General features: G+C 39.4%; 1 protein-coding gene across 1 annotated transcript; it reads right to left on the reverse strand.

The window, feature by feature from the left end:
• Nucleotides 1-1,617: 1,617 nt before the first annotated feature.
• On the reverse strand, nucleotides 1,618-9,160 carry LOC149045874 (uncharacterized). Its single transcript, XM_089208328.1, has 15 exons — nucleotides 8,468-9,160; nucleotides 7,942-8,044; nucleotides 7,484-7,704; nucleotides 7,257-7,388; nucleotides 6,825-6,995; nucleotides 5,878-6,017; nucleotides 5,499-5,610; nucleotides 5,309-5,392; nucleotides 5,003-5,183; nucleotides 4,763-4,858; nucleotides 3,774-3,860; nucleotides 3,475-3,526; nucleotides 3,261-3,326; nucleotides 2,722-2,900; nucleotides 1,618-2,583 (listed from the first exon to the last, which is right to left on the reverse strand). The coding sequence occupies exons 1-15, from the start codon at nucleotides 8,981-8,983 to the stop codon at nucleotides 1,874-1,876; spliced, it is 2,850 nt and encodes a 949-aa protein (XP_089064454.1). The 5' UTR covers nucleotides 8,984-9,160; the 3' UTR covers nucleotides 1,618-1,873.
• Nucleotides 9,161-13,274: the final 4,114 nt, after the last annotated feature.

A 13,274-nucleotide genomic window follows, 5' to 3' on the forward strand; every position in this document is an offset into this window, starting at 1 on the left:
TGCACCCATCATGGCGATATTTCTTAGTTTCTACAACTTGCTTATAACGATTTTGACTCACACCTGGACCCATTTAGGCGAAAGTAGCCAGTTTCCACGACTTTCTTATGATTCTCATGGGACGTTGACACTGATTCGCACCCTAACTCATTTTGGTGATTTCAGCCAATCTCTTCGACTTTCCAATGATTTTCATGGGATCTTAGCATTGACCCGCAATCGGACCCATTTTTGTGATTTTGGTCAATCCCTGCGACTTTCTTATCATTTTTATGAGATGTCAATATTGACCCGCACTTGGACCCATTTTGGAGATATTTGCCAGTTTCCACACCTTGATTATGACGATTTTGACTCCCACTTGGACCCATCTAGGCGAAAGTGGTCAGTTTCCACGACTTTCTTTCGATTCTCATGGGAAGTTGACATTGATTCGCACCCTAACTCATTTTGGTGATTTCAGCCAATCTCTTCGACTTTCCAATGATTTTCATGGGATCTTAGCATTGACCCGCAATTGGACCCATTTTTGTGATTTTGGTCAATCCTTGCGACTTTCTTACGATTTTCGTGAGATGTCAACATTGACCCGCACTTGCACCCACTTTGGCGATATTTGCCAGTTTCCACAACTTGCTTATAACGATTTTGACTCCCACTTGGACCAATTTAGGCGAAAGTAGCCAGTTTCCGCGACTTTCTTACGATTCTCATGGGAAGTTGACACTGGTTCGCACCCTAACTCATTTTGGTGATTTCAGCCAATCTCTTCGACTTTCCAATGATTTTCATGGGATCTTAGCATTGACCCACAAGTGGACCCATTTTTGTGATTTTGGTCAATCCCTGCGACTTTCCTATCATTTTCCCGAGATGTCAACATTGACCCGCACTTACACCCATTTTGGCGATATTTGCCAGTTTCCACAACTTGCTTATAACGATTTTGACTCCCACTTGGACCAATTTAAGCGAAAGTAGCCAGTTTCCGCGACTTTCTTACGATTCTCATGGGAAGTTGACACCGATTCGAACCCTAACTCATTTTGGTGATTTCAGCCAATCTCTTCGACTTTCTAATGATTTTCATGGGATCTTAGCATCGACCCTCAATTGGACCCATTTTTGTGATTTTGGTCAATCCCTGCGACTTTCTTATCATTTTCACGAGATGTCAACATTGACCCGCACTTGCACCCATTTTGGCGATATTTGCCAGTTTCCACAACTTGCTTATAACGATTTTGACTCCCACTTGGACCCATTTTAGCGATATTGCCCAGTTTCTACAAGTTTCCCACGATCTTTGTGGGATATCGACACTGACTTGCAATTGGACCCATTTTGGCCATAAAGGCCAGTTTCCACAACTTTCTTATGGTATTTATGGGACACTTGGACCCATTTTGCCGACATTGGCCGATGCCTCGACTTCCTCGTCGCTCTTATGGGATATTGCTCTTCACCCACACTCACACTCTCACTCGTTTTAGCAAAATTGCGAACCTTAGATTTTCTTGACTCATGTAATAATGCACTAAATAATTTTAATAAAGGTCGCCATTGCCATGCGTTAAAATACTTGTCCCGCGAACAAAGACACTTAGGCCAAAATGCTGAAACTTTTTCAATTTAATCAGGCTTCAAACGTCACAACAAAATGACCAGGTAAGGATACGTCAAGGCGCCAAAGTCGATAAAACAAGATTGAATTAATTCGTGGAGGAGAGCTGTTATTTGTCGTATAAAGTGACTGACTAGTTGACAGTGAGCTTAATTTTTTTTAGCTGATTGATAACACTTGTTCGTAGATTTACATTCTTGAGTGAAAGAGGAAAAGGAACAGGCAGTTGAAACGACTCACAAGTTATAATCAAGATATTTCTGTGTTTAAATCTGAACTATCTGAATCAGATTCACTGTCACTTCCGTATTCAGCATTGAGAACGGAACGCAGGTCCTCAAAGACTTCACTTTGGCCAAGCTGTTGAACCACGTCAGCTTCATCAGTGTTGTAATCGTCCTCCATCTGAACCTCCTCATCAGCATCATCACAATCCACTTCGGGGAAAATTCCAAGGTCAAACTGAGCTTCACATTCCTCATGGCTATCATCATCATTAGAAAAGAGACCGTGGAGATGACCTGTGAATACGGAAAGCTCATCCATTTTAGTGCGGGCAATGGAGAGTAATGCGCGAGCTCGCTCCGTATCTTTCTGTGCCATCAGTTCCTTTGACCAAGTGTCCAATACCTTCAACTTTCCCTCGAAATGACTGAACATCCGAGCCATTTCTTCGTTGGTGTTGGCTATTTCCTCTAAGCATCTTTTGCGTGTGTGAAACAAATCAATGAGTTGCCTCTTTAAACAATAGGGAACAGCAGACTGCGGTTGGATGTCATCGTTTAGTACACGCCACAGTGGACTGTCGATGCTTAGCGCGTCTTCAACCGCAATTGTGGAGGGGTATTTACAACCCACCGTGTCAACGTTTTGTCTTGTGTACTCCTTGACGAGCTGTTTAATGGCTCCCGTTGCCTTTGTGATTTGCGTACAAAGCCGTTTTGCAATGGCTTGTCCATCTAAAGAATTAACACGACATGAGTCAAAATGATACCCTAGAAAGCCTAGGTTATAATCATTTCAATACGATGTGTTGGTTAGCTGTAATCGGGCTTCTTATGGACGACTGTTAGCACTGAAACATATCAATGCAATACCTGCATATTTCTTCATCAGTTGTAAGAGAAACCACCTTTCTGAGCACTTGACATGCATGGATAATAGCAAGTCTTCTCGACGCTTGTCTTGCAAATCGCGGAGGTATGCAATATACATGCTACTGTCAGGAGACCATCGGGGTTGGCCGCCCTCAAGGTTCTTTAGCTGTTGATCCAACCTATTACCAGCGTAAAGGAAAACAGAGGAGAAACCCAAAATTTGGTTGAAATTATTGGTTTGGATTTGCATTGCTTTGAAGTGCGATTGGCAATCAAAACTTGCCCTAAGAACCCAGTATAATACCTATAACGACTTCCACGTTTAATGACATGGAATTTTCCATAATTCTGATTGCCCGACTGCCTGATTGTTTGTTTACTTGTATGATAAGCTATTTCTAGATTTTGTGGCTGGTAATGAGTTCTTTGCTTTGTTTTGGCGGACCTCATTTGAAAATCGTTTTAATATCCTTACGTAAAGATCATTTAGTTCCCAGATGAGGGGAATAAATTGCAGGATCCAAAATATGGTTTCATGCCTGTCAAGCTGATCGGTCAGTACTTTCCAAGTTTCAGATGCAGGGGAACATTTTTGCAGGCTTGTTCTGTTAATGAACAGTTTGAAAATTCAGAAGACAAGCATCAGAGAAAGTCAGGAGAAATGACAGAAAGTGATGGACCAAAAGTGACACATTTACTGTAAAATTTGGGGTAAACATTGTATGAAAACCAGATCCCCATGCTACTTCATACCTTACACAGAAAAACTGCCTCAACTTGTCCGGGTAATCATCTGGTGATGAACCTTCAAGTAGGAAACGTAAAATCATACACGAACTTGTAACTGTTTAAGTAACTTGCGTGTACCTATCTGAACTTCAGTTGTGGTACTCTAATTTCCTCTTAAGCACTTCAAAACATTTATCACTCTGTAATCAAAAGGGGGGCAAAGTACAATGGAAATCATTCATTTGTCATAATTATTATTGGTCGTTAAAGGTGAACCATTCCAAATAAGTTCCCCTCAATGAATAGGCGAAATTTGTACGTACTGAGTCTTCCTGTACTGGCCGCTTTGTTAGCCGTAGATTTCTCCATCATGCTCCACTCTGAGACGTTGGATACGTCCACCTTAATACCTTGGTAATAGTAAAATGGGGCTGTATCATCATCTAGACATACTTATGTATAGACGGTTAAGAATATATGAAGGTCATATATTTGAACTGCGGATAAAGACATGAATGAAAGTGATCTTCGCAGTGATGTGCACTACTTAGGCAGTAGTGAAAATAAGGCCTGAAAAAAATTCAGGCCTGTACGGGATTTGAACCCATGACCTCTGCGATAACGGTGCAACGCTCTACCAACTGAGCTAACAACTTGATAACGGTGCAACGCTCTACCAACTGAGCTAACAACTTGTTAGCTCAGTTGGTAGAGCGTTGCACCGGTATCGCAGAGGTCATGGGTTCAAATCCCGTACAGGCCTGAATTTTTTTCAGGCCTTATTTTCACTACTGCCTAAGTAGTGCACATCACTGCGAAGATCACTTTCATTCATGTCTTTATCCGCAGTTCAAATATATGACCTTCATATATTCTTAACCGTCTATTCATCACTTCACGGGTTTATTTAGAACCACCATCATGACCAGCTCCCAGTTGGCTTGTTAGCTCAGTTGGTAGAGCGTTGCACCGGTATCGCAGAGGTCATGGGTTCAAATCCCGTACAGGCCTGAATTTTTTTCAGGCCTTATTTTCACTACTGCCTAAGTAGTGCACATCACTGCGAAGATCACTTTCATTCATACTTATGTATCTAACAAAGTTACATTCATCGAAGTTTCAATTTCTAGTATCCCGCAATACCCAAATGCCAATTCGCTAATGAAGGGAAGAGAATATACAATATGTATTTACGACATAAAGCTCACAACAGGACGCACCTGCAATGAAGTCTAATTCTTTTTAACACGTAAAGGAACAATGTAATTAGTTGAAGGGAAAAATAACGAAAGTAACGAAATCAAATCCCTACCTGTCTCATTCAACTTCTCAAGAAGCAAATTGAGTTGCTCTTCAGTTTCTTTCTCCGTTTCCACTGCTTTCTTTAAATGGTCACGAAGTCGTTCTCCTAAATTTTGGGGGATAACGAAACATGGTGAAAAACAGCAAGATAACGATTGAGTTTACGAAAACATATCACAAATCGTTTATAATATGATATACTGTGGTGATAACTGTATTTGTAAAACGTGAAGATTAACAGCTAAATTACCGAGGTTCGAAATTGACTTTTTAGCGTAATGCATCAAGAAGTCAGTTAATGTATCAACTCGGTGGGCTGGAGTCATTTCCTTCGTTATTTTTGCTGTTGGCCTCAAGTAAGACCACAGTCTCTCCATCACCTCGCCATCACTCATCCCGAACCCTTCCAGCCGTCTTCCGCTGTAGTTGACCTGGCGTTACAAAAGACCAAACAAAGCTTCATGAAAACAATAACTGTTTTAGAGTAAGCATGCATGTGATTTTCAATACCTTTCAACTCCTCAAAAATGTTCAAAAAGAAAATATTTCAAAATACCTGACAAGAAACTTTGTGTCCATAGCAGTGAAATGAAGGTATCGCAAGAGTAACATTTTCAAGCAATGTTTCCTGGTGCGTATTCTACAGAGAAGATAAATTAAAAACAACACGGCATCACTTGACAAGCAAAAATGCCAGAGTACCATGACCACAACTTAATTCAAATAAAACCGCCAAAAAATCTTACTCTCAAATGTGTATCCAGCACACATGCAATATCATAGAAGAAATGAATGTTGATAGCTTTATCTTGCACATGATTTTTAATCCATTTTAGCAAATACACAGCATTTCCAATCCTGCTTAATAAAAATAAAATCATTATTAGCCACAATGTCCATGCAGTAATGTATTTGTTCCCTAGTTTCATTGAGTACCCTAATAGAAATGGTGTATAAAACAGAGTTATGCTATACAGCAGTACGACTATCATATATAAATTCTTTCCTCAGGAACCTAAAAAGTGACATGTCTCTTAATTTATGCATTCTACAAGGCACTCTGGTTACATATTTCTTAACAATAGCTGACCAATAATGTACAGATTTCCTTTTGCATGTACATACTCTTCTCCTCTCTTTAAGCTGAAAAACTTCAGTGGCACTTCGTGCTTGCAGCCTCCACCAAAGAGGGCCGTCTCATCGAGCTTTGTGGATTTTTTTTTGGAACGGAGATTGGAACCAGCTTGAAACTGATTACACTGCTCCTACAACAGAAAACATTTAACTCTTAATCTTCAACTTCCTTTCTACCTTTTCTTGAGATGTCATTTAAAGCAGAAGTATCAAAGATAAAAACAGAACAGGAATTAAGGTCTATGTAGCATTCATGTACGTGTAGCATTCAAAGTAGATATGGGTTGTTGTAGGTGAACCCTCACATTAGAAATTAAACATTACATTATGGGAAAGGTGGCAAGGAAAATATTGGCAGAAAATAATAATCATTCATCAATTTCTCATAAAAATTTAAAAAATGGGACAACCAAATAAATTTACTGCTTGATAACAACCCTTCCTCTTTCATTCAGGCTTGGTACCAGCAAGAGTGACAGTAGATACCCTTGGCAGAGTTAGTTGTGTAAGCAAATACAAAGATATTACCTTTAAAGACCATAAATCAATTACAAAAAAAGAGGGAAAAAAACTGTATTTGGAAAAAAAAAAATAGAAAAAGATCAAGGAAAAGAGGGGGCTGCAATAAAGATTATGTACTTGTTCTTGAAGCTGACAATTCACACAGTTCTTGTAAATTAAGTTTACAGAACAAACTAACAATATATTTGAGCTACATGTATTTTGGGCAGAATGTTACCAAAGTAATTAACCCTTCAAACTGTACCATATTTAAATCATTCAGCACTAACATCATTATTACAAGTAATGAACATAATTGTTACTTTTGGTCTCTCATTGCAATGGTTGAGTAGTGGTATGAGTACTGATGGGTAACAAAAGGTTAGAGCAATGCAACAAAATACAAAGTAAGAGAAAAAGTCCTTTGGTTCACACACCATTGACTTGCTGCTTGATCTTTTGCTGTAATTAGCTAGAAATGCATCTACTTTTTCTTGGCTAATGAACAGTTCCTCTCCATGATTTGAGGACTTTCCACTAGTTCCAGCGCTGCATTTGCGGACACATCCAAACAATGCACCAACAGAGATAAATAAACTTCCCTTCTCCTACAATCAGATGCCAAAATCTTATTAGAAATGTCATGTTAAAAATATTTCTTACGCCTAAATGAATGAAAAACAATGGAATAACTCATGCTAAAACCAGCTGCCACACTATGAGGACCACTAGGAAAGATTCAAAACAATGTTTCTTGTCTAAATTATATCATTCATTATGCCAACACATATAGTAATAGTTATTTGAGATTTCTAAAGGTAAATATTACCCACTTAGACATTTCATCTGAAGGATGACTTATCACAAACCTTAGGACATGCAGGACATTCATGATCATTCTCATACAAAGGATTGAAATGCTTCAGGTTACTCAACATGCTAGACATATACCGGAACTCGCAGAAACAATCTCCAACAAGGAGCCGGTAGATGTCCTTAATCTAAAGGAAAACAAATAATTTATTTATTGCATAAATTAACAAAATAAAAAGGAATTCATAAGCATAAGACAAAAAATTACTGAATGAATACTTACATAAACCTTTGAAGCAGGTGGGACCAGCCACTGCAGTGCCTGACATATTGACCTTAAAGACACTCTACATTCTAAGAAAATGTATTGGAGCAAGGCCATAAATTCAAGGTCAAAGGCTACCTGGGGCTGTTTTGGAGTAGATAGCCAGAAACCATTCTTGACCAGCGTTATGGCTTCTGGTTCATGCTCGCAACATTTGATTTTGATGGGATTCTGCTGCCCTGTATAAAGACAAACACCATAGAGTGTCCATAGTCGTATTCTTCTATAATAATATTTGTTTATTAATTCCTTTCTGTGTTGAAAAAAAACAATTAAAACACAAACAAAGACCTTCCTGGAAGAGGTAAACTAACTATTTAAATATAAGTATAAGTAAAAAGTAGTACAGTAGTAATTGCAGACTGGCAACCTATCTCACAATAAAGTTACATATTGCACAGCTGTTAGTTACTTACCATGCAAACCGACAGCTATAATGTCACGCACATATCCATGATCCATGTTGTGAGGTGTGGTCCATACACACTCACCAAACTGATATGGCACAAATCTTCCATCCTAAGAGCATAAAATATCCTACATGAATCAGGTTAATACAAATCACACACCATTTGAATCAGCCAACTCTTTCAAAATTGCCAAAATAAACTTTACTTTGTTCTGAGTATAGAGCAAATTACATGTATGCTTGCAAGAAAAAATTATCCTTACAGCTTTAGCTTTTTCCTCTGTATAAAAATGGGTCAGGTCTCATGGACATAATGCATATTGAAGTTGAGAAAAAACTACATCAAGTGAAGTAATTGAATAGAGGTGATATAGTTGTAAGAAAAAAAAGATGGATGTCTCTGCAATTAAACCCCAAGACAACGTACTTACAAATGAAATTGCCTAACGGCCAGAGTACACAAGAAATCGGGTTTCACAACATAATTGAAAAGGTGACTGGAGGAGATTGTCCTCCATAAATCTTCAACTCACTTTCCAAACTTCCGGGTGGTGAAGTGATCTACCGCCTGCGTGAACTAAATTGATGTGATCTGCACATAGGAATTGCCCTGGACTGCAGTGAAGGCATCTGCCGCACGCCTCTTCTTCGCAAAAAGGAATGACACACATCTGCCCCAAAGGCAAAGCCTGTCTGGTCAACAGCGCTGAGACGAGCTGCTCTCTCGCATTGAGCCAAGACAAAGCCAGCGTGGCTTTCCTCTCATGGTAAGCTTTTAACTTGCGCTTCAGTCGCACTTTTTTACTTTTAGATGTTTGGTTGGTTCTCAAACCATGATGTTCGTCAATATGGGGAAGGTCTTCTTGGTCTGGAGAAAAACCGCCGCACGTGTTTAGAGAAGATCCGGCGACTACAGACGTTGTATCAGTTAATTGCTGGGCGGCATATCGAACTGGAACACTAAACTTCGACTTTCTTATAGCTTTTCCTCCTTTAAAAGTAACTACATTCAAACTTTTTTTCGACCTAAAATCGCGTTTAGGAGGCATAATGGTATCCAAAGCTTTTTCAAAGCCGCGTTTCAAGGGTTCGCAGGCTATGGCACCAGGCCTTGAGTCCTTTCAGGTCTCGATAGATAAATAGGCCCTACTTTGACCGCTTGTATGCGTTAATTTGATACTAATTAAATCCGCATGTAAGCGGTTAATTATGAGCGAATCGGGTGGGCTTCGAGTAGTAAGGCTGCGAGAGGCTTGGGACGGTTTCTCCACTAGGAGCTCGAGCCGCTGTGTATCATTTTACTCGAGCTTCGTTCTCGTAGAGCGCCCTATTCTTAACACCTGGGCCACCTGTAATCACTTGCCACCATAATCGTCTCTCTAAACACATGGCCAAAAATAAATGATATCTTAAGAAACAAGAATGCCTGTTCGGATGTCACGCAACACTCTGCTAAGAGAACTTCGGTGTAGCGTACCGTGACATCCCGACATCCCACTGATCCCCCGCGGGCTGCAAAGGAGCCCACAAGAGAGCGGAACCCAATCTCCCGCCTAATAATCTATACCGTCTACAATGGTCATTTCAACCCATTAATGTAGCTTGCCTACATTATTCACCCAGAGTGACACAAAATGACAGATGATCATCGTGCACGGTGCGGAAGGAAATTAAAAGCTGTAACCTACTCATCAGGCTCTAACTGAATTGCAGTGTAAAGTGAAGGGAACGAAAAAAGAAAGAAAACGTTAAGTAACTGACGTGTTCTATGACTCTTCAGGTGTCAGACTGGTGAAAAGTCCCGGAAGAATTTCCAATAACGATAACCGAACGCGAGTACCCAATAAACCGAAAGCTGCGTAGGTGCAATGACTGAGATCGCATCATAAAAAACTAATACTACATGTTACAACCAAGTGGTCAAACTTCTGCGCGTTGTAGTTTTTTATTGTTTACTGATCAAAAGTGTAACGATTTTCTTTACAAAATACCTCTAGAAGTTATTAACTCTGGAATAAACCCTATAGCTTATGCTTTCTTCAAAAGAGATATACAGCAAGAATGCAAAAGGCTTCTCTTCAAAAGGCGTCGTTAATTAACAACAGAATAGTTCCGACGCCAGAACAACAGAGTAGTTAAGGACAGCCATTAAAAAGAGATTCAATGGAAACCGTGTTTTGGGTTCTTGACTGGTTCTTCTGCATCATCACAATGATTGTAAATGGATTTGTCATCTTCCTCGTCTGCATTCAACGTCAGCTTCGCACCAAAACCAACACATTTGTCGTTCTTAAGCGGTGGCTAATTTTTTCATAGTTAAGTCACCTGTTTGAGAGAAGTAGTGTTGATATTACATTTGTCTCTAATATTTAAGACCACATTTTTTATTATTATTGATTATTTTGAGGCCATACTTTAATGGAGAAAATGTTTTTCTTAAATTAATCATTTAAGCTGGCTTGTATTTTAGTCTTAGAAACATCTGGTTCTTATAACTATGAGCTTGCGTTCTATATTTTAACGATAAAGAGTAAAAATTATCATTTTGCTCCTCAATTTTGCTGCGTTTTTTCAACAGTCCGCCAGTCCACTGTATTATGCTCTTGTTGATGAATTACATGATAACTTTGAAACGATAAATGCTGGAAAACAAGAGCTGGATTCCCTGAATTTCGTATTGATGTAATTTGATGCCTTGCATAATAAAATGAAAAGAGTGAAAACCTTTTATATTCCTTGTCAATTGATGTGTCCGGTTCTGTATCAGATCGCTTGATCAACCTGACGATACCATACAAAATATGATTCTATAGAATCTTAACGTTGGCAGAGGGCTGGGCGCAATATTTTGGTTGACATAGTGTCCGTCAGTTCCTAAAATATAGCTCGTGCATTGGGGACTTTTTGCCCCTTAACAATCTAAACTTGATCTATGAACGAAGGTTTTGCAAAGCAGCCTTTTGCGCGGCAATCTTCATGATTGCAGCATTGCTTAGGACCATTGTAGCCATCTGTATCGTTCAACCTCATCTCCCTCCCCCCACAGGGGATAAATAGTGATTATTCTCTTGGAGCCAATTTTTTTTCTAGAGAGGTCAAGCGAGTAAGTCAACAGTTGATATTCTCTTGAGAAGTTGAAATGCGTACAGGTCATCCGCTGGTACCCCAAAAGAAATGATCCTCGTGAGGATGAGCCTGAGGTTGTTAGTTGATGCTCGACTGCACGTTTCTTTCTCCTTTCCTTTTCTTTTCTCTTTTCCTTTCACCCTTTATCGGAAATTGGAAAAAATACACTCATTCCTTCGACCGTAATTTTCTTCGTCGAGACATGTGCAGTTTGAAATAAAGGAGAGACCTCTATCGCGAAATTGTAAGGGAATCGAAAAAAATTATCGCGATTCCAGGGAGTTCGAGCGAGCTGATAGGTAATAAAATAAAACAGATGTAAGTGAGCTAATTTGGAATTTAGCAGTGGCTCTTCCCAAGGCTTCTGTTCGTGCGCTGTTTCCGAGTCTAATTTGAATCTGGACAACGATTTTAATAACTGGAGAGTTATCTACATGCAATAGTTGTGTTATTTCTACGGTTGCAGCGATATTTTTACCTCATCATTAGAGTCTACTTAGCCTTAAAAAATAGCCAATTATTGCTTACGATTGCACAAAACTAATCGAAAAGCTCGTCGTTGGTATTCAGACCGTCGTTCAAAGTTGGAAAACTCATTTGAATTACAAATCATTTAAAAAATTAAAATTCATGAATTTGCTATCAGTCTTGCACGTGGAAAGAGCTTATGAACTAAAAAAAGAAATTCAGCGTCTTTTTAAGCCAGTTTGCGGCCAATTGATGAACGACACTCTGTCCCGACTTTTCCCAAGGTAAATAACTCATGTATTAATACATATTGGATTGAAATACAGTGTTCTTCTTGTTTTCGTTATCGTTGAACATTAAATTACAGAGTGACAAGTCGAAGGGGGCACTAATTAGACAGTAGAGCATGTACACTGTAAGACAAACTCCATCCCATTCGTAGCCGCCATGACAGTTTTTATTGAACCAAGTGACTCCTGAGGCGGCAGCGAGAAATTTGTTCGTTCATTGTTGTTGTATTGATCGCTTATTTAGTTATTCAGTTCCTATTTTTATTTTTAAACTTATTTCAACAATATACACAGTCCATCATGCTCAGAGTTTTAGAATTAGGGTAGCTGAAGATGGTTTTCATAACTTTAAACAAATATTCTATAATGTATCGACACAAACACACTTTTGTCACGTTCCTTTGAAAATGGTATCAAAATATTATCAAATTATTTTTAACGTTTTGAGGTTATTTTTTTCTCATGACATAAATGGTTACCATATTAACGCTACAACCCCGATTTTGCCTTTATTTGCTCGGTAACCCTCTATTACATATAAAATTGCGGCCGTAAGATTTGAGAAGAGTTGGGGAGAAGTTTGCCTTGGGCCTGGTACTAATAATGAGGTTACCAGTGCCAGACCCCTTTCAGACTTTTGGCCTACTCGCGTTGCTTAAGGCCTTTTACTTCCCGGCGGGCAAAGAAAAGCCCGCGCCGAAGCGATAATAATGATGGCGTGCGCGCATAACTTTCTCCATTTTAGTGTTAGATATCCAGAGGTAGTTCGCCTTTTCACGGCAATTCAATTCTTTTTTTTTTTTTTTTTTTTTGCAGGAAAGAGATTGCATAGTTTAGAACGTTCACAGCTGTTCAAAACAATTCTTGATTGTCTTTATCCAGGGAAAAAGCCTGGACGACTTACACAACCAACACACGGAGTACCTCCAAAAAACCTTTTTCTGTTCTCTGCTCAGTCGAAAGGCAGCGCCTGTAATGAACATCACAAGTGACCCAGGCACACTTATTCTCAAACTGCGTGCGCACTGTTGGCGTTCCCATGGCAACATGACCCTAGTACAGGGCGCGTCACTCTTCCCGCACATGGCACCATGCATAATACTCATTACGTGTTCAAAGAATACTCTACCTTTCTCTTCACAGGTGAGATGTTTCGATAAATAACGTTTTTCTTTAGGAATTCTTCGTTCACAGTACTTTGGGACTAGAGAATGTGTTTGGTGTAACAGGGGTCTGTTGAATATCGTCAGCTGCGGAGCTAAAAACTGGTTTTTTTGCTTTTTTTGCGCTCAGTCCGTTCACGTTTTTCCGCGCTTCTGGCAATTTCCTTGTTTTTCTGTCTGAATTCTCATTGGCTCCTTGTGATAGCTTCCTTGTCTCTGATTGGACGTTGTGATGTTTTCTGTGTTGGTTTCATAATACGTTAGAGAAAAGCACTCTGATGGAATAAATGTTT

Source organism: Pocillopora damicornis, chromosome 5, assembly GCF_964200805.1.
Source record: "Pocillopora damicornis chromosome 5, jaPocDami1.2, whole genome shotgun sequence".
Classification (NCBI taxonomy): Eukaryota; Metazoa; Cnidaria; class Anthozoa; order Scleractinia; family Pocilloporidae; genus Pocillopora; species Pocillopora damicornis.